Here is a 21,114-nt window from a genome sequence, read left to right as displayed (position 1 = left end):
TGGGGCCAATGTCATTGACCTGCTTTAATACATCAATTCTGCTCAGCAAATACTAGCTTCAATAAACAGATCACAAGCCAAATGCTACAGAGGTCATGTACGTGGTATTCCTGATGCTCTTCTTTGCTTTTCATCATCCGCATAGCAGCTTTTTTGGGGAGCAGGGGTGTTGTTATATACTAAAGCCCCCCAATTTCAAGCGATACAACTGGTAACCCAGCACCCCAAAGGTAAAAAAAAATCAGTTCCAAATTGCTTCTTAGATGGCATGTAAACCTTTATCATGGTTCAGCCATGTTTGTCTTGCCCCTGTATACCAATTGACAACAGCAATACAACTTTACATATTGATGAAAGGAAACTGACTATTTTGTTCTTCCATCCTCAGGTTGATGACATTAGTATCAGTGGCAGAAAAACAAGACAGCTGCCCCACGATAAACCTCAAAGGCACACAGACATGAAAATCCTGTTTCTCAGCAAACCCTGACTTACCGAATCTTCCTCGGCAGCTAGCTCTTCTTGCAGTTCCTTCATCTGGTTCTCCAGCTCCTCTCGCTTCTTCTGCTGAATCTCATGCAACTGAGTGACCACGAAAAAATAAGGAAGGGTCGCGGTGTAACGATCTTGGTTTTTTTTCCCCCCTTATGGTTTTTAAGTTCAAAAGAAAGAATTTCTACATCATATTTCCAACATGAATACTTGCAGAATTCTTAAGGGTGAGACTACTGAGGCTCAAATGAAAAATGTTAGGAGGAAATTTTAATGTAAATCTTTTTTTTAGCCTCTTGGTAGGAAGTGAGAAATCTCATCATTATCCAAGAATTAAGTAATACGCCCAGCACCATCTGGCTGGTCTCCCTTACCGTCTGTCGATAGGACACAGCCTGCTGAATATACTTCTGTTGGTTTTCCCTTCGTAATCTGCCACGGAAAAAAAACAATCCCGAATCTCCATGAATTCATTTCGGGCACGCTGATATCTTAAGTATTTTTGAATACAACAGTCAAACTGGGAACTCTCTCTTTACTTTGGGCAGTGTCACACTTTCAGAACCTATTAACCCTGAAGATAAACAAAAACAAATGGAACCTAAAGGTTGTCCGGAAAATTATGTGCTGGAATGATTTAAGGGCCCTGTTACAGAAAATTCAACTCGATCAAACAGGGTCATCTCCAAATGACTTGCTGTGGCTGTGAATAGTAGCCAAGTCTGAGTGAAGTGGCTACAGCTGCCAGCTAGCCACTTCCATAGATGCACATGCCCGTTTCAGCCATAGCTTTAACATTTGGACACAATGTTAGCTTCTAACCTAAACATGGCTCTCGATGTTCGTGCCATCTCCTGGCATTCAGGGCTGCTGTTGCTGTAATGTCATTTAAAACCCCCACTACACAGTTGGGGAATTCCCTGCACAATACATAAACCTAAAAGTGATCTTGATGTAGCCGCATACCAAACAAGTAGGGAAAGACCAAGTCATTCGAGGAATTAATTCCAGCCAAACCACACGGTTAGTCTTTTTTCGTTTTCAAATGCTTCCAAAACCAAGCTTCTGCCCGGAACGGTAGAAAATTGTCAGTTTTCCCCTTCAAGAACAACTCCCGCAGACCCACCTGCTGATTTCCTGCTTGTCGCCTCGCCGCTTGCTCATCTGTTTCAGATCCTCCGCATTCTTTTCATCCAGCCTCTTCCGCAATTCAACTTCCTCCCTGAAAGCAGATTCATAGCACAGTTGGAAACCTTGTTAAAATTTCCATTTCTTTCATGGGTGGGATTTTGAAGTTCACTCGAAGAGTGAAGTGCTTGTCACGAAAGCTGACAGGTTGACGGAGGGAATGCTTTCAAAGTGAACTCACATGTTGAGAAATTTTGTAAAAACAAGGACAGTTTATCACAGTAAAATATTGATGAAAAGCTGTACCTCACATCCCGAAGGTTAGACCGAGTGTTTAAATTATTCCTCCAGATGATGCAAGGGGGCGAGTCAAACAAGAGTTGAAGTCAAAGTTGAATTCACCACAAGTCAAGTCTCAAGTGAGGAAAATAAGTCAAATCACGCATCAGGTCAGAAAAAAAAATGAGGGGAGATCGGTGATTTTGAAATGCCTCCGTTACTGTCTATGTGAAAGGTTGTGGCCTGATTTCAGACTCCCCTTAAGACTTGACATGGGACAGACTTGCGAGGATTAGACTACAACACTAAAGGTCCACCCACCGCCAAGCCTGGCATGAGACAGGGATAGAGGAGGATCTGATCTCTTCACCTGAAAACTTCAGGTTTGCAGTCTTCTATAGTTGAAGAAAAGCTGTCATGAAGTGTTATAAATCTGCCCACTTTTGCAGAATAAACCAAACTCCAAGATGCCCAGAAACATACTGGACTTCAACTCCAAAACTTTTAACCAGGGCCCCGATCCCCATGCTTACAACCTTCCAATTTCATTATTTTTATCAGTCCCTTCCGAGTTTAAAATTTAGAAGTTGGAGAAATCTTCTAATTAGAAACACAAGGCCCAAAGTCAGCGTAGACCAGAGGGATGATTTTAAAAACAATGGGGAATTTTGACAACATGATCGAAGTTGTCAGACTTCACCCTCAATCTCGAGAGAAATAGGAGAGGAATTCCTGTCTGCCTCACCCTCCCACTTCTACAGGTCACGCACCATGGTCATAGGGGTCAAAGTCTATAACCTACTGGCCAAGTTTCCCCTGACCAAATGGTGGTCTTACTTCTTGTGTTGACTGTCCAGCTTGGCCAGCTGTTTTTCATGGACGGCCACCATCAGCTCCATCTGCAGCTCGTAGAGGATCTCGGCATGCTCCTTCTTCAAGTCTCTCTCGTCGGCATAATGCCTCTTGTAGAGGTCGATCAGCGAACTCACTTGGGCTGACTGCTTCTTCAGAAGCTAAGGTGGGTAAAGTGGGTGGCGGGACAGGTTAAGAAGGGGGGGAAGTAATTTGGTGGGAATCTTTCATAAACAACCTTGTCTGATCTAACATGGATGCTGTATTAATACAACCAGATCTGTTTATATCTCAACATTTTGACCAGCATGTTTCAACTCCAATCCAAAGGCTAAAAATGTTTTTCTTCCACACACAGCTTCTTTATTACCCTTTATTAAGTCTGGATCCCATACAATCTGCACGGCTGTGGCTCGGGCACAATTTCAGGAACAATACTGCTCAGGTCAGCGTAAAGAAATAAGTTTGAATAACATACCTCGTTCTCCTTATCCCTTGTGAGAGCATCCATTACCTCGTTCAATTGGCGTCTCAACTCATCAATGTTCCTGCAAGGTAACAAATGCCGTTTTTCTTTTTCAATCAGTGTAACACGGTATTGCATACTACTGTGGAGATGTAAAAATTCAATGGATGACACGGCAAGAGGCATGTCATTGTATGACACTTGACTTCAAATTTGCATCCAGGACACTAAACGGGCATAACCAAGATTGCAGACCAGTGCCTTAAGAGAGGGCTGTCACTGTGTACAATCTTTGATTCAATTTAAGAAAGTCTCAAAATGGCTCTAAGCATAACTATGATGAAAATACAGAGGAGACAGTGACCCTTTAAAGCTAACCAAAATCATGCACTGCTACTTGACAACCTGTAAGGAGATATAAAATCCTTTCGAGAAATATTTAACAGCAGACAGTTTGGTGGAAGTTCTGAGTTCAACCAACAGGGGCCAATTTCCTGCAGCCACATAAGTCACCCTCCCCCCAAAAAAATTCTGCTCAATGCAAACAAGTTTTGATTGGCAAAAAGAAAAAGTTACCAGCTAAAATGCCAATTTCCTGCAGCCATATAAGTCACCCCTCCCCCTCCAAAAAAATTCTGCTCAGCATAAACAATTTTTGATTGGCAAAAAGAAAAGGTTACCAGGTGAAAATGCCATGAAATGTGCACAGCATTTGGCTGGTTCTCAGCTGTCTTTTGCCCCAACACATTATGTGCTTAGCATTATAGGCTCCTGAAAAAAATTGCTGCATAACAAAGTTCTCTTTTTCCAAAGACTTCTAAAATTTCACCGTTGGAATGAAAGATCATTCCTGCTGACTTAAATTAAGGACAAACTAAAAACATTTGAGTGAGATTTACTAGCTCCAATACATCAGGATTCTTCTCGAAATATTTTGATCTAAATTTAAAACAATTTTTCACTCCAAACACCCAGTCTCTAGACTCAGAGTATCAACGGATGTGCAAAAGAAGAAGAGAAAAATTGGCTAGTGACTGACTGTCCCTTCTTGGCCGCCTTCTTGAGCTGGCGGGCCTGCTTTTTGTTCAGGGCCTTGAAGGCCTTCTCGTGCGACTTCTGCATCTTGGCCAGCTCCTTGGCGTGGGTGCGCTTCGTCTTGCTCTGCTTCTTCTCCTCCTTCTTGATCAGCTTCTCCAGCTCCAGGTTCAGCCGCATCACCACCTTCTTGTATTTCTGAGGGTGTGCAGATGTGTTCCAAGAGAGAGAGAAAAAAAAGGAGGATTCAGTGTAATGCTGATGCGTCAATGCAGTGCGCAAGGGGCAGGTTGCAATCGAGTCATCACATACTGATCACAGGTCAACTCAGATATCAGTCAGACCGTGTAAATCCATCAGGAGACCAACCCAAGACCAGCACAAGACCTCCAGTCTGAATCCAAGTCACAAGCTATTCAAATGAAGGCATTCCTATTTGGTCCCGGCTGGTCTCCCGGCTGGTCTTGTGTCTTGCCTTCTGACTAGTCTCACTATAACACTGACAAATAGGGTCACAAGTACAAAAGTTACTTTTTTTCACAATGCATTTAAATAGCTTGTGAGTTGAACAGAGACTAGTGATTAGTGTTTGACCTGTGAGTGTCTTGCGGCTGGCTAGATTACGGCACAAACAGTGACCATGCAAATGAATATGGAGTATCTTAGTACTTGTATTTGCCAAGTGCTAACACTCATAAATTCAGCCAGTGAAAAATCTGTCAAGCAACCCCCATCCTATCCCTGTGATCCCAACCATTCCAACTTTTGAAGAATTTTTCCTTACTAAAAGTCCAGCAAATTTAACAAAACTCTAGAGAACTCGGGTCGCCTCCCTGACTAGGTCTACAACTTGACGAGTTACTCCACTACTCACCTTGTGCTCCTTGATATCTTCAAGCCTAGCTGCCGTTATCTCTTCTGCTTGGTTAAAAAAAAAAAAGGAAAGAAAGTTAGAGACTGGTCAGCTCGCAACTGTAAAAAGGAACTATGTTCGGAAGAGAAGGGAGGCGAATTAGTGCATTTGTGAATTTGTAAATTGATTACTGGTTTACAGTACCAGAAAAAATAGCTCCAAAATTTGCATACTCAGAAGACCGAGGTGAGTACTTGCCCCCCAAGGCAGTTAGGTACTACCTCTTTATGCAACTTAGATGAGTTTTGACATCTTTCGTATTAGAAAAAAGAGGTGTGAAGGCATTACACTTCGGTGAGAAAAAAGAAATTGATTTCGAGATTAGGACCACCAGGCCTCAAGTCAAATCTTCTCCAAATTTGCATAACACAACAAATCCGGGTACATTCAGACATATTTTGCATCCCTGCCCCAATTCACAATTTCTTGTTGCTACTTTTTTTATAGAGAAATTATTAGAGGTTATAATTCAGGTGTTACAGAAGTTAACACTCCACACCTTTTAGGAGTTAACCAAGTTAAGATTTTTTTCTGCCATCTTAAATAGTATTAATTCAATTGTTGGGGAACTGTTTTTTCCCCAGAGGAAATCTAAATGTAGTTGCAAAATTACGATAAAGCTACATAAACTGTTTCCTGTTCAGATCTTATTTCTAAAGGTGAAGCCCACTTCTGTAAAATCCAAGCAATGACGCACAAGAATGCTGCATTCAAATGAGTGATATGTGTGCTCACCGGGCAGGGTAGGCCTATTATATGGCCTACACTGTCTAGTCGGCTACATGTAGACTTTGAGTAGCTGAGTGATTCAGCCTGAGTCACCAGTGGCCCAATTTGAGTCATTGTTGATGAAGTGAGAAACGATAATCTGAGTATACAGACATTCATGATCACAGTTCTTGACAGTTTTCTCAAAGCAAGCAAAAAACGTTATAGATCATATCATTTACCTCCTATCTGGAAAAGCTTCCAACGTGGAGAACAACTTGTGATGTTTTTTGTGTGATGTGTGTGTGTGAAAGGACAACCAGTTCAAACAGATCAACTGATCAAGTTTTACTGGTGGGTTCTTTGGCTTATACAATGAATTTCATTTAATTTATTAAAAGGTACACGAATAAAAATATATATCAGGGATGCATGATCTACAAATGTAAAAAAATTGCATCAAAACAATCCATCATTAACAAACAAATTACACAAAACATGAAAAGTGCAGAAGTCTGTCTGAAAGTAAAAAAGGGTGCAAAGGTTTGGGTGATAAAGAAATCACTCGTGCAACTATAAAGTTATGTCGGAATGGTCCCATGCATTAAATCAAACTGACAAAAAACACTACTCTAACACTACAAAATTGCACACAAGAACATCAATGTTTATTTACTGACAGTAAATGATAGTGCAGGGATTGTAACATATTGGGGGCACTCAGATAAGAAAGAAAAAAAATAATATTACATCAAGAATGATGGCACTCGTCTGTTTTTGAAACACTAAACGAGGAAGAGAAATCTGAGGTTATACACGAAGAGACCAATCCAGAAACTACATGTACATGTACTAGCATTAACATTTAGGCACGAGGCTGGGTACTTGTTCAAGATGGTACGAAATGTACAGGACAAAGACAAGAGAACATTTCAAAGTGTTACAGGAAAGAAGTACTAAAGTAACAGAAGTGAGAAGTTTCTCAGTCATTGTTTGGGTCTAAACTAGAGTCAGGAGGGTAAAAGTAGATTCGCTTAAAAAGAAAATTTTAGTTTAGGAATGCACAATGTGAATAGGCTCGCTATGCATGAACAATATAACGCCCAGAAACATTTATACGGTGAAATTTCTTGGAGCTGGAATTTGTTCAAATTTCAGCCAATTTGCAGAAAAGTCCTTGCAGCGATCCCATGAATTTGCTGCTGCATTTGCTTTCTACGCCAAGTTTTGACTAGCATTAAAGTGAGGTATACAAGTGAGCGCTGAAGTTTCTTAACTGAACTGTTTTCTTTTCTTCAGTTGACACAATGTTTGCTGTGTCCAAGATGTTCATGACTCTAATAACCCAAAGTCAGATGTCGGCTATTCATCTACACCCTAAGCAGTGCAGTCGAAGGAACAGCTTGTTTCCCACGGATCTGGATCTCGATTAGTGATCCCATCGTTGGTTCCATTTAGAAGGGTTTTAGTGTCAGTGAACCAACGACCAGTCACTGATCCGTGTGAAACAAACTGGCCCAAGAACTACCCAAGTTGTCAGAGTACTTCACACAGCTCGGAATGTGGCTTTTACTACCGTGCCAAAGAATCACTACGGCAACTTGCCTGAGAGCACAACTTGATCACAGAAGCAACCGAAAATCTACAATGGGATTGGAAACTGTAATCTTTGCAGCAGCAGGTAGGTGTTCTACGTACTGAACCATCCGCTCCTACACTGGCAGCTAAAATCGGCTCCGCCATTCTAACCAATGCTCTGATCACTTGTCAGGTACCTTGGCTCAATATCAGGGATACTTTTGCCCTTGCAGAAAAAAACTGCTTTGTCTAGCAGTGTTAGAAATTTATACCACAGATTCAATACGAAAATCATTAAAAAAACAGAAACATTAAAAAGGACTAAAATATCCCACTTTCTAAAAATACAAAAGTTCTACAACAAAGCCACATGAGACAGTGCTCAGTTCTGTACTGTGAACATAATCTACATTTATGAACAACTCCAGACTACAAGTGAAATGAAAATACAACAAGAAAAAACAACATGGTTATTTTTGCTGGATAGAAGCAAGGGGCATGGCAAAAGAGCAAGTCCTGTAAACATGATGCAAGATGAAAGTGTGAAGAAAACTACAGCCCAGGAATTTTGCAGCGAGTAGCAATAATAGGAGTTTGGAAGTCTGGATACCAGACAGACAAGCGACGACTAAGAAGTGGAATGACTGACAAGAAAAAGATGATCACTATATGGCTGGTTTCATTATCACAGAGACTACACAAAGTCTATGTGCCAATGCTGTGCTGAAATTCACATCAGGAGGCTGTTTTCAAAACCTAATAAAATTGGATCGGTCTCAATTTTTTTTCTATGGTGGAATATATTTCTCACATTAACTGAATTTTGAAAAGGTCCATCTCCTGATGCCTATTTCAGCGCAGCTGCTGGTTGTTCTTATCAACTACGTGTATGTCCACAAAGACCACACATCATGCACAGCTGTTGTGACCTTGTTATGACCCCTGCTTGACCTGGTTACAGCCTGGTATCCATGCATGTCACACTGGCAAACATGCAAAAATCCCTTGGCGTGACCGTCATGCATGCATTACCAGCTTGCTCTGCCAGAATCTGTCAAAAAGCCTTGCTCAAGTCCCGTTATAGCCTTTTGTCGCAGCTTGTCTATATCCTTGACACTGTCATGTCCTTGTCAGAAACCCCTAAATGACATCAGTCACGACTGTCCTGGAATGACCTCTGTCACAAGCTGTTCAGTTCATAAACTATGTCATGACCAACAACATGTGTCACTGCATGTCCCAACCGGTCAAAATCTATCCTCACGCTTGTCAAACCCTGGGTCATAACCCACGTCACAACATTTGTTTTTCAAGGAGGGAGGGGGGTAAAGTGACGAGAGGGAGACATGCTACCATCGTCTTTAGTACCTGACTGGCCCAGATTGGGTGCGCTAATGCTGCGGCTGGTCTGATTGAGCGGGGAGCCCAGAGATTCCATCTGAAACTGGGCGGCACCCAGTGATTTAGACCTGGGTATCGCCATGCTGTCTGCTCGTAGAAGGGAACAGGAAGGAAAAAAGAAGATGTAGGGATGGGGGTGTAAAAAAACCAAACAAAAAAAAAACCAAAAACAAGACAAAGAGAATTGACCAAGCATTAATATGTCAGCTTGAAGCTAAACTGGGTTTGTTGCGTCGACTGTGAAGTGATCCAGTTTGGGTTGTGGAAAGTTCTGCCTTTCACTGAAAATGTAAGAAGCAGGATTACTGTACACAGGTGGGCTGTATCCACATCCCGTCAATCTTTTCTCTCTCAAATTCCTCGTCGATTCAAATTACTGTGAGATCGTCAACGTTCGGTCCTGAATTAATCAACCTCATCCCCAAACTGCATGGTGCAAAACTTATCTCCAAGTTGCATTACCATCCAGGGCCATGCTCTGTGGTGGCTTCATACATGGTGACACAACCTCGGCAGCAGTCACATGCTCAGTGAGTAAGCGTGAACCCCCCAAATGCATATTCATGACGGCAAAACCCAAACATGGCAAATAGATGTGATTGAGGGGATCATGAATTGACCTGTTAAACTCTGTCCCGCTGCAGTGAAATCCAAGTCACTATCAGCTCCAAGTATTCCCTCAATTTTAATACAGAATGCAATCATGTGTTTTCATTTTACTGAACCGAAAACCTTTTTTTAAGGAAATGTTCATGGCATAAAGGGCACAAGACTGCCATACATGCCGTTGGATTGAACTCAACCACAAGGAGGACAGCATTTTCATCTGTTAATATCAAGGGATAAACTGCAAACGGCAAATAACCAAACAAATCAAAACTAAACAATGGGTGAAGGCCAGTTCATATCTGATGAAAAGTCAAGTAGACGCCACAAGATATTCATGGTGAAATGTTGCCTTATATCTTCTCTAAGTATTATTGCTGTGATCTAAAAACATGTTCGCGTTTATTTTCCACAAATTATGAACTGGCCTCCACAAGCTCGAAACTTTCCTTGATGTTCTGTTGGACAGGAAATGCATACCCTGCATAGAATCAGCTTTACCATAGGAGCAAGAGAGTTAAATGCGAAGCTGTTTTGCAGTGACAAATGAATGCCTTTGTCACAGCTATTTAAAAAGCTCATGACCGGCGAATGAGTAACCTGTAATGGACAAAAGACGACTGATAAACACTCTAGTTTTGTACACCTAAAATTTACTAATATGAACCCAAAGGCTGCACACAGTGCCAATTGAGGGCGCTGTCCACCGTACTCACTAATGTGGACAATAACACATACGCCTATGAGAAGTAGCTGCATTTAATAGCCAATAGCTTCTACGAGCACAAGTGTGATTACCTAGACTTTTAATACCAAAGTAAGTCGGCCACCTTGTGTGCTTAAACAGCAACCCATTTCTGCACCAACACACTTTCAAGGCTTTTTTGCTTCAACTTTTCAACATAACGGAATCACTCTATGCACGGAATCACCTCACCTTTCAAAATATTGCTTGGGTCAATCCAAGCTCAACTAAGCAAGTATCATTGAGAGTGAAGGCACAATTTTTAATCAAGCCATATTCGTTGAGCAGGTTCTCATTCTAGGCTGGCTGAGCAAAAATTCTGTCCTTATTCTCCTGCTGTTAGGTTCCAATATTAAAAATTTTAACATCTCACTACACTTTAACATTTTCCACAACTGGTGGTGAACACAAAAACTTATAAAAGGTCTTGATGAAAATTTCCCAAATAGCAGGACTGTCTTACCTCCGAAGGAGGATGGGGAGGTGAGGGCTGCCAGGCTGGCCTGAAGTTTGGCGCTCCGCTTCAGACCGTTGGCCTCCGCTGATGGGTTGGTGTTCTTGCGGTAGTTTGCAGGCCCTGTGCCAGCATTGCCAGCGGTGGATGGGGCTGGCGCTGAAGAGGTTTTGCGCTCGGTGGTTGACTGATGGGGAGAATCGTCTTCACCGTTCTCCTGTTCCTACCAAGTTAAAAAGAAAATCAACAACAGATAAAAAAAAAGGTGCAAATGTAACATTAACCACTCCATGCCGGGAGTACATAGGCTTTATATGCAGAGCCGGGGAGCCCGGAACTGGGACAAAAGAGTTGGGCCTTATAACAAAAGAACATGCTCAGCACAAAAGCACAAAAGCAAAAATTTTTCGCTCTCAATAGTGGAGATAATCCAGCCTTGTTATGAAAAAGTATACCACGGTTTGAGGCATTTAGAGCAAGCGGATTACCACCGGGGACAAAAGCCCTCCACCACCCCAGCGATGAGCCACACAGCACCACTGCACACTAATCTGGCCCCTACTGAAAAGAGGTCAGCAGTGCACTGTGCCGGTTTCGGGAACAAAGGAATCTTACGTAACACCGCACAATCTCGGCTCTTTTTCCAAGGCTGCAGGCCTGGCTGAAATATTCAGGAGTCAATGAATTTTACCTGTCAGCTTTAGAGTAATGCCAAAAGAGTCCTTCATTTTGGTATAAACCGCCATTAAATGAAATGATAAATTTTTGAAGAATTTTGAAAACGGAATATCTTGAAAAATCCACCCGGCAGCGAGTGGCTAAAACAGCAGAGAGAAACTGCAATGCTTCCAGATGCAAGTCAAGGATTTTTCAAAGGGGAGCTGTGAATGAAGTGTGGATGAAAGTTAATTGTTTTTCCACTGGCCCGATAGAAAAGGGAGTGGTAAGTTATCCCAACAGCCTTTGTGCTGGCATGCAACTTGGAAGGGCATGTGTGACGTGAAAATGAGTAAATCAGCTGATCCGAGGAAAAGTTGCACGCCTGTATCAGAATTTGGCCGGAGTTACTGCACCCCAAACTAACTCCAGCAAATTATTTCAACAACACCCCATGATTAGATTGCAGTGGGAAGCATATTATTGCTGCAGGGTAGGATGGTTTGTGGGGAAGGGGCTGCACTGCCCAAAATGATGAACTACGAGTTTGTTAGGTTTTTCCAAAAGGAACAAAAGGGTATCCATCTGTATCAAAAATGGGTGCCCGGTTCCAGTAAAACCAATTAAAAGCCATTCCGTGGAGTCAATGACCCCTGGAATGACCCCCTAAACTGACCTTTGCCTGCTCCTGCTCTCTGACCTGCCTGACCTCTTCCTCTTCCTCCAGGGCCTTCAGCTGGGCAGCCCGCTTCTCCTCCTTGGATAGGTAGGCGATGGGATTGGCCAGGGCGTCGGCAAAGTTGGTCATCCGCTCGGGAACGTAGTCCCGCACCTTGATGTTCAGGAAGAGGGTGGGCAACATCAGGGGCTGGTTAGACTCATTGCAGAGGAAGATGTGGCGATAACCTGAGAGACGAGAGTGGGTTTGAGGGGAGGGGGGAAGGGGTGGGAGGTTGAGATGAGGGGAGGGGGTGGGGTGAGGGAAGAGGGTGGGAACAGGCAAAGAGAACATCACATAATAAATTCAAAGTGTGCTCCATACGGGTCGGAAGAAGTGAACAGAAGTACTCATGCATCAAATCACAGGGCATTCACAAGCCATCCCATCTCAAGTCAAGCCACAAAAAACCTAATCCAATGAATTGCTTCATTATTACTGCTTGACAAGTAATATAACTTGTGTATGAGACATGATAATTTTCACCGGTTTCTATGGGTGCCTCCATGCTGGTGAAGTATGACTATTGAGCAGACTCCAAGTTGTGGGACAAACACGAATGGCACACATCGCTTCAGTCTGTCTTAGTTACATTTCTTTCATGTCAAGCCAGGCTCTAGATCCCATTCACGCAGCCCAGACATCAGACACCTTGGATCATACGGCACATAACATGACCCAGAAAATCCAGTACAAAGGACTGCAGAGGCATGAGCTATTTCTGGTGCACTGCCGTAACTGCCCAGCAATGCTTTTCAGTCATGATCGACAAGAAATGCAGTATTTTCAGTTGAACTTTTCATGGCAAAAAACAGGAGCTTCAAATAGCCAGCTGTAACACTGCAAAATGATATGAGCGAAAAGGAAACTTTGCAATATTTTGCTAGAGAGAGGGAGAGAATGCGGTGTTCCCTAACACTCCCCTCTATCTACCTCTGTAGACTGGTGGTAGAACCGTGGCAACATGGATCCATCTTTATATTGTCTCTCACCTGGTCTGAGTGATTCCACTGGCAGTATTCTGTGGCCCACCATCTTGCCGTTCTCTTCAAAGACGGCAATGCGAAGCATGGCCAATTCCGGCATAATCACCTGGAAATAAGCCAAAACCAACAATCAGATTCGTTGTCCACGTTTTGACAACTGCAAAACCAGAGTCTTTGTACAACATTCTGTCTGTAGTCAGGTTCAGGTACACTGCGCTAGGTAGCCAGTAGCGAATTTAGGGAGGCGGGGAACCAGGCACACTCCCAACCACCAACAATGAATTTTGAAAATGGCTTCACTACATTACTTTGTGCTTTGCACTGCATGCTTGCATCTGAGCCTCCAAGCTTGAGCCTCCCCTTTCTGAAAATCATGGGATCTGCTCCTTGATAAAACGTTGTTTGAGGAGCTGTCAGTCATGTACAAGCTGACCGGGGCCACTTCGCAGACTTGGCCTTCGCACTCCAAATTCATGATTTTGATTTCCAGACTCTGCAGGTGCTGGCTCAGTGCTCAACCAAATGGAGTCGTTTCAGCTGCTCTAATACCTTTTTGAAGACAAAGGGGGTCCCATCAAAGATGGGGTTGATGGAGTTGGATGACTGGGACTTGGTCTTGTAGCGTCGGCGAACTGTGTCGGCCGGGAGGCCAATCATGTCCACCTCAACATAGGTGTTGACCCGACGGTCACCGAGAAACTGGCCGCTAATGACCTAGACAAGATGGCACAAAGAGGTCAAAGGTCACAAATCACTCAAGAGGCAGTCCATTTTGTTTTCTATATTCCAATGTATGAAATTACAAAATAAAGATGTGACAAACTTCAGGGCAGCAAACCAGCTTTGAAATATTTGACTTGGCTCGGGTTCGAGTCCCAACTCACCCTGACTTCCACGGTGGCGGCCACTATCCCATCAATGATGGACTCGGCGAAAGGGTCAAAGAGCCGGTCCTTTCGCCTCATGAACTCTGGCTTGAGGATATAGCCTGTCCGGCCATTGATCTCAAAATAGCCCATGTTGAGCTGCATGGGAAGATCTGAAAAAAGGAAAGAATGGTCACACGCAAATAAAACCACATTCACTTCTTTTAATTAATGATATAAATTCCTTTACTTCTGCAACGAAAATACTGCAGCTTTGAAGGCCCAAGAAAAATCAAAGAAAAGAGACTGTGAAAAATATTGTTTTAGGGCAAAGATCAAAAGTATTATTCCCCTTCCGACGTGCTCGGCCAGGCTCCTCCCATTCTACACAGGGATTAAATAAATCCAACAATAGGCCTGTTCTCCCAAGGTAGAACTCCCGGCTTAGGCGAGCACCAAGGGAAGGACTGAAGCACATTGGAAGTTCTATTGAGTGCGTCCTTTGTGATGTTATTTACCCATTCCCATGCATGTACGCCCACAATAGCAGAAGTATGCGAAACACGGCAAGTTATGATACATGCATAGCATGTACATGGCTGGCGAAAGCGTACGTGAACACAAAATGTGTGATGGTAGGGCAACTTTTTGTTTTTAATACAGGTAAACTCTGGCGAATTCCACATCGAAGGCTTCATGATATTAAGCTACATTGCATTCACATGATGTATAAACAAGTCTTGAAACTATGGGAACGTAGACTATGGCCCCATAATAATTTTCAGAAAATAAGCCGCGGCTAAATATGTTGATTCTGACGCTGAAAAATGTCCCTGCAGCCTATACCAATGATCCTCCAGCACTGCAAAGCAGCAGCGCTCTAAACCAGTCTAAAGGGAAAACTCCAGCATTGTAACCAAGTCTGCGTACCACCTAAACTGTGCACTTTTTGTGACAATTCTTTCATGCTGTTTGCTTCTTTCTGCGCACACCACGTAGAGACGCACACAGCACCTTGCTCTTGCACTTGGCCGGGGCCAGCCAGCCTGGGTTTTCCTATTTGGCCACATGATCATTCCCTTTTAATCACATGAGACTGCACCATTTTGCATTTCGAAACGTTCGAGCGTAAAAATAAATCATAAAAAAATTTGTGTCTTGTTTGTCTTTTCGTTCCCTTGTCTTTCTTTTTTTACACGTTTTAAAATTCGAGTGAGATTAAGCAAACTCATTTCCAGCACTGCCATTGGAACGTATGTCCATTATACACGTGGGTTGTGATTGGACAGTAAGCATGTGAGTGGTGCGAGAGTGCTGCAATTGGGCCAGCGGTGGCAGCCAGGCCATAGCCATGGCATGCACAAAGCTTCCTTCAGTTGAGTCACATGGCCACCAGAAAAAATCAACGACTGGACTACAAGCGTACCGCCGTGTGCGAGCTACTTTTGGGCTGTGATAGCAATCAGGCTTGCTTGAAAGCTGGGACTGGAGTCAGAGGCAGCATGTAGGGAGAATTTAAAATGTGAACATCTCATAATTCGCAATTGTTGTCTGATGGTACCTTGTTTTCATTTTGCATAATCCAAACTGTAAAATGATTAAAAAGATACAAATTTTATTCCATCGTGTTGAAGGTTTTAGGAGTAGTAAACAAATATTGCCAATTTTTTTTTATCAAGCGGTAAGAATTCTTCTTACGTTCATGTTACAAGCATGGGGTAGAGCATGTAGCCATTCTAGCCGTTTGAAAAAGTTTCTCCTGTTACGCGTTTAGATCATGTGCATTTATGCAGCATAAAGAATAATTACTCTGTTTGATACAACGAATGATACAATGTCTAAGAATACGCACGCCTAGCTAGGCCTTGTTGAGATCTCAACGTGTAGCCTGCATGCGCTGGCCCGGCCGGGACACACCATGCTTGGACAACATTAACCAAGCAGCTTGCTTTCGTGTTTGCAGCCTATGCAGTAAAAGGGTCGGCACTGATTGTGCGTTCTTCCCAACCAATTATTTGCAGATGCCGAAAAGTGTGTGCATTATTTTTACCAAACAATTCCCATAAAGTCAAATTTAGTCAAGTCATGGCAAGTCGCAAATCACGTTCCTTCAAGTCAAGTCCAAAGTAATTTTTCCAAGTCAAGTCTCAAGTAAAAATCGAAAAACAAAAAATAGTGACTCGAGTCCAAGTCAGCAACTCATGTCAACACCGAAAAAGTTCCATCAACCTTTGGTGGTACCAAAATACAGGATATTTCGAGAACAAGTTTTATTATCAATACACATGTAACTCTACTTTCCTGGACTTTTCAATCTGTTGGTCATTAACATGGTAAAAATCTAAACTCATCTGCCAACAACAAGTATGCATCATCTGCAAAAGATATAGGCCTATTGTAACCATTTTCTGAGACTCCCTAGGACCAGTGTTTCTGTATAGGATATTAAATGTGAGGTTTCCGGGCCCATCATCATCACCACACAGATCTATTGTATTGATATCCGGAGGGCATCAAGTGTGACCGTTTCTTTTGAGTTATTGTTACGCAGTTTCGGGCGAAATATTGCTCTCTGAACAGGGCCCGTGTGAATGCAGGAGTACGGGAGGGGGGGAATTAAGAACAGTGGGCCCGTTCCTCCTGTGCGCCCCGTTGATCTTTGCCCTTAGAGGTGGGAGGGAAACTCCAAAATGGTAACCTGTCCTGCTCGGTTGGGCACCTTGATAAAATGCGACAAACAGAAGAAGCCAACGAATAGCCCTAAGAAAAGGGTAAAGTACTTTGCCAGGTGCTGGCCAAAAAACAGCTCATATTTGGCAGACTCTAATTAATACCTTGCACTTTGTTTCTGCCATTACCAGGGGGCAATCCTGATGTACAGTGCACAAATGTCTGGTGTATCGATGTTGTAGTCAAGGACCACAGCTGTTTTGTTGTGAGTAATGGTCAGTGTGTATTTTACCTTTACGTGTAAATCTTTGTTAAGACTGACTTACCCAGTGTCTGGTAATTCAGTGCAACCATCTGACATCCAACATTCCAGAAAATCTGAGGAGAACAAGAAAAATCAATCAACCAAAGAGCAAAGACTTTGCACAAGTCATTGAAGATAATGCACAAGTCTACGCCAATGACAGAAAGGAAAACAGTATGTGCATACAGGGGGCCCTGTAACCCTCTTGTTAATGCCCACAAGTCCGTAAGTCACAGGTCCTCAAATCTTAAGTTTCAAGCTATTCAAAGAGTTGGTGATTAAGGCATATACCTTGGTGAATGTTCATCCCCCATCACATGTGACTGGACTTCTGACAGTAATCAAAACAACTGGCTTTCAACCTCTCTCCCAGCACGTTGGAAACACGTCTTACCTGGGGCATGTAGTTGCTGGAGTCCACCCTGGCCCCCCTGGGGTAGATACGTGACAGCTGCCTTTTGTTGTAGCTGAGTGAAATCAGTCAAGGAATCCTCAGTACTTCACAGATAAAAGAGGGTCCCGAGGCTTTGTGTAATCACTTGGTTGTGGCTAAAAATGACATTAATGTCTATAGAAAACCACTGCTTAGCAGCTGTGGCTACTTCCCATGGATGTGTGTGTCACTCCTAGCCGTAGCCAGTTGATTTGGACACAGTTTAGAAAGGCCAAGATCAAATCACTGATAGTTTTCCAAACCTCAATCTTGGGCTTTCCAAGAATTGCCAAGGCACATTCTTCAGCGCATTGCGATTTCACTTCCAACTTCAGAAACATATGACCATCTAAAGAAAGGCCAAAGAACGCGGTGCTTTTTTTTTCTGCGGGTAAACTTTGATTCCTGATTCTGGAATGATGTGGAAGCTGAAGTTGAAGCCTAAATTTGGGTAAAAGTTTTTTAAATACCCTCTCTTGCATCAATAGTTCTAGGTTCTACTTCTGTGTATACTGGAGAGTTCGGCCAATCAAAGAGAAGGCAGACTTGTAAAAGCACACAAAAGTAACACAATTTTAGGAACTCTACGAGTCATGCCTGTCCACATGAACGTCCAACATAAGGTACTCATACACTTGGGTTTGAGGTTAAAGTAAAAATGTGGACTGAAGAAATAAAAATGGAAAAAAAGTACTAAAAGTTGGATTTGGAGAGAGATGTAGTTTGCAGAGTTGTGAAGGATACTTGGTGAACTGGATGGGGTTTTCCTTGACTCGGTTCATTGCCGATGTCTCCACGAAGGAAGAGATCTCATAACTGCGATTTCTCTCTGGAAAGGAACAGACAAGATGGTCAATACCATCTGCAAGCAGTTTGGGGATCATTTCCTCTACTGTAACCAAAACACCAGACGAACTTTTCCGAAACAACACACTTGTGCAACAGTGGAGCAAGGATCCAGACTTACTTTCTGCAGTCTCAAATGTGTGGAAGTGGACAGGTTGGATGTAGTTGACCAGTGCCGACATCTCTCGTCCTGCTTCTGCTTCTTGACCCGCTGTGCCCTGTCATCCATCAATCCGAAGAGTAGAAAATGATCACTTCGACATTAATTCTTATAATCTCGGAGATAAAAATGACATAAGCCTGCCGTTATCCCATCTCCATTTATTCAGAGTGGCAGCATGCGAAAGCTAATGGGCTGTTACTCACGCTCCTTAGTCTTTTTTCAAGTTCCTAGAGTGCCATTTAGTTTGGACTGAAATCATTGCCATCGTGGCACTAATGACAACTTAGTATCAAGTACATGTGAGAACCACCAGTGTCGTGCCAAAAACTGTATGGTACAAAATAATTTCCACTGAGCATGTGCAAAAGATGCAAGACACTACATGAAAAGTATTATGTGCCAAATGGCATCCATTGTAAAACAATGTGAACCCTGCCATGCATCTACATTTACGTACATGTAATCAAATGATATTTGGGAAGTTCAGATAGGATAAAAGTTTTATGACAGGAGAACGAAGTGTAAAAGGTGAAAACGGGCTTTATCTTTACATACATGACTACAGCTAAAAAAAAAAAATGAACTGAAACTGATGCGGAAATTAGTTGGTAAGCATCTGCCAATAAGGTAACATTTGTTCACAAATGAACAATCGGAAAAGTAACAGTATGTTAACGAGTGGACATTATTTCGCATCGGGCCGTCTTTGCCGCAACACTAGAGTCAATAGAAAAAAAAACAAACAGAATTGGCATCATTTTACCCTTTCCCTCTTCTCCATTTGATGCCGCTGGACTTCCTCTTTGCTCATGTTTTCTTCGTCATCGCTCTCACTTTCCTCTTCCACTTCGTCCAAGGTTTCACTGGGCGCCTTGCTCATTCCGCTGTCGACGCTCCGTTCGCTGTCGTTGGAAAACGTCTTGGTGGCTGCAGTGGAGGCTACAGGGCAGGATGAAGGTCACCAGGGTCAGAGAGAGCGATGAGTACGAAGTGTCAAAGTCACAAAAAGTGAAACATGACTGTTGCCGGACTAAAGAGACTTATGCAGATGTGGCCATGGCTATGGTGTTGCAGCAGCATTCCAACGGAAAACAGTGGCGAGCCACAGCCACAAGTACGTGTGCCACATTTCAGACCCGGTAAGCCGAGTCTGTTGATTAAATATGGTGCCTTGAAATTACAGCAGAACTGGCATATGGTGCAAATTTTGTTGAGCTACTGAAGATGGACTGCAAAGAATGGATGACACGAGTGAAGTTTCTACAACTGTTTTGGACCAATACAGAAAAATGATACCAACCAGCTAACAAAATGGATGCTTAAAGGTCACCAGTCTTTTCCAACTGGCCTACACATAAGCCTCTGAATATAATCTGTACACCGTTAGTTCATAGTGTGCATGATTGGCAGTAGCAGTGAATTGCTACAAAGCATGAGTAAACAAGGTGACAACATGGTGCTGAGCTTAGATAAACATATGTGTAAGAATAAACTTGGCAATGGAAGAAAAAAAGAAAAGCTTCAGAGATAGACGAAAATACAGTTTGATTTTTGTCTAATCCATTGAGAGACACTTGCCAGTATCTGAGGGTGGAATAAGTTACAAACAGAGTAAGACAAAGACCAACACACTTGGGGGAACAGACACTGACACAGAGAGAGACAGATATCACTAGCTGTCATGAGAAATAAGTAACCAGCCTTTACACTTATCACCCAAATTATCAACAGTTTTGGTAAAACCCTCACAAAATGTGTACAGCCAATACAAAAAGCATCATATATTTGGGCACAACATAAACTCAAAGACAGAAAAGATAGCAAACCATTGTGCTATTCTCTTCAACTGTGCACCAATATGCGAATAAAATGTCTTGTTCAAGAACAATAACTCGTGTGATTTGGGTTGACAAATTCCTTAAATCCCTTTATTGTTTGTATTAAAAACAATGTTTATCTCCTCTTCATAGATGTGTTGAACAAACAACTTCCTGGGATGATTCTGCTCATAATTCTTGTCAACAATGATAAACAAACTACACAAGACAGGGACAGACACATAATCGGCACCACAGGTGGACAAAGCAACAATTTCCATGACAGCAAAGAACGGCAGCTATAATAACGAATAGTTAGTCTGAGCAACTAAAGAAGACAGATGGAAAATATATTGATAAATAAGAAAGACAAGAAAACAAGCAGAAATAAGAAAGGATAAAAGACAGAAATATTGATATCCAAAGCAGCAAAATGGTTGAGGAATGCCACCTCAATCTGGAAAAAAAAAAGGATTAAGCCAATTCCTAGAACTTACCTCTCAATTTAATAAGTCTCAAATTAAAAGTCGTAACTAACTCAATGGCTCAAAGTATGCAAAGCAAACCATTATAATATTCATGGAAATATGCCTTCTTATGAAGTGAGACAGAGAAATATATGTCTCTAGTGTCTCATCTAAAACAAGCCAGTGGCAAAGTGCTATAAAAGGCTAAGCATGTGTGATGAAAATAAACCATTTCCCAGAATTCCATGTCCAAAAAAGCTCCACTGGAAAGATCATAACAAACGCGGTGTGTATGTAAGAAATTGAATGGTGCAAGGTATGAGAGTAACTCTGTGCGTAAGACACAGCAGTCGGTGAGAATTCAAGCATTTACTGACTACATGGGTGCCAATTTTGCAGAAGTGCTCCGCCGAATAAGATTGCTGAGTTGAAAGTTGGGGCCTATTGGAAGCCATCATATACCATGATAATATGGACACCACCACCTCCCGCAGAACCCCAAACCTCCTTCTGAAAATTCTGGCGACTCG

At 42.5% G+C, this 21,114-nt stretch overlaps 1 protein-coding gene across 29 annotated transcripts in view; it reads right to left on the bottom strand.

Annotated features, from left to right (window-relative positions):
- LOC110979269 (1-phosphatidylinositol 4,5-bisphosphate phosphodiesterase beta-1-like) overlaps positions 1-21,114 on the bottom strand; it is a 107,822-nt gene that overhangs the window by 6,046 nt on the left and 80,662 nt on the right. For 28 of the 29 annotated variants that reach the window (XM_087145325.1, XM_087145330.1, XM_022234904.2 and 25 more), the window contains 18 exons: positions 19,064-19,239; positions 18,259-18,355; positions 18,036-18,120; positions 17,253-17,325; positions 16,881-16,932; positions 13,903-14,057; positions 13,568-13,732; positions 13,025-13,124; positions 11,991-12,220; positions 10,667-10,880; positions 8,820-8,939; positions 5,127-5,170; positions 4,257-4,450; positions 3,230-3,299; positions 2,737-2,912; positions 1,619-1,714; positions 867-924; positions 496-582 (listed from right to left, as the gene is read on the bottom strand). In XM_087145325.1, the coding sequence (XP_087001451.1) occupies positions 496-582; positions 867-924; positions 1,619-1,714; positions 2,737-2,912; positions 3,230-3,299; positions 4,257-4,450; positions 5,127-5,170; positions 8,820-8,939; positions 10,667-10,880; positions 11,991-12,220; positions 13,025-13,124; positions 13,568-13,732; positions 13,903-14,057; positions 16,881-16,932; positions 17,253-17,325; positions 18,036-18,120; positions 18,259-18,355; positions 19,064-19,239 (2,192 nt within the window). The remainder of the gene's footprint in view (positions 1-495; positions 583-866; positions 925-1,618; positions 1,715-2,736; positions 2,913-3,229; positions 3,300-4,256; positions 4,451-5,126; positions 5,171-8,819; positions 8,940-10,666; positions 10,881-11,990; positions 12,221-13,024; positions 13,125-13,567; positions 13,733-13,902; positions 14,058-16,880; positions 16,933-17,252; positions 17,326-18,035; positions 18,121-18,258; positions 18,356-19,063; positions 19,240-21,114) is intronic. The other variant, XM_087145351.1, reaches the window with a different exon arrangement.

The sequence above is a fragment of the Acanthaster planci genome, linkage group LG01 (assembly GCF_054643075.1).
Source record: "Acanthaster planci isolate LZ-2023a linkage group LG01, COTS_SCS, whole genome shotgun sequence".
In the NCBI taxonomy this organism is placed as follows: Eukaryota; Metazoa; Echinodermata; class Asteroidea; order Valvatida; family Acanthasteridae; genus Acanthaster; species Acanthaster planci.
This window is presented reverse-complemented; position numbering and strand designations above follow the sequence as displayed.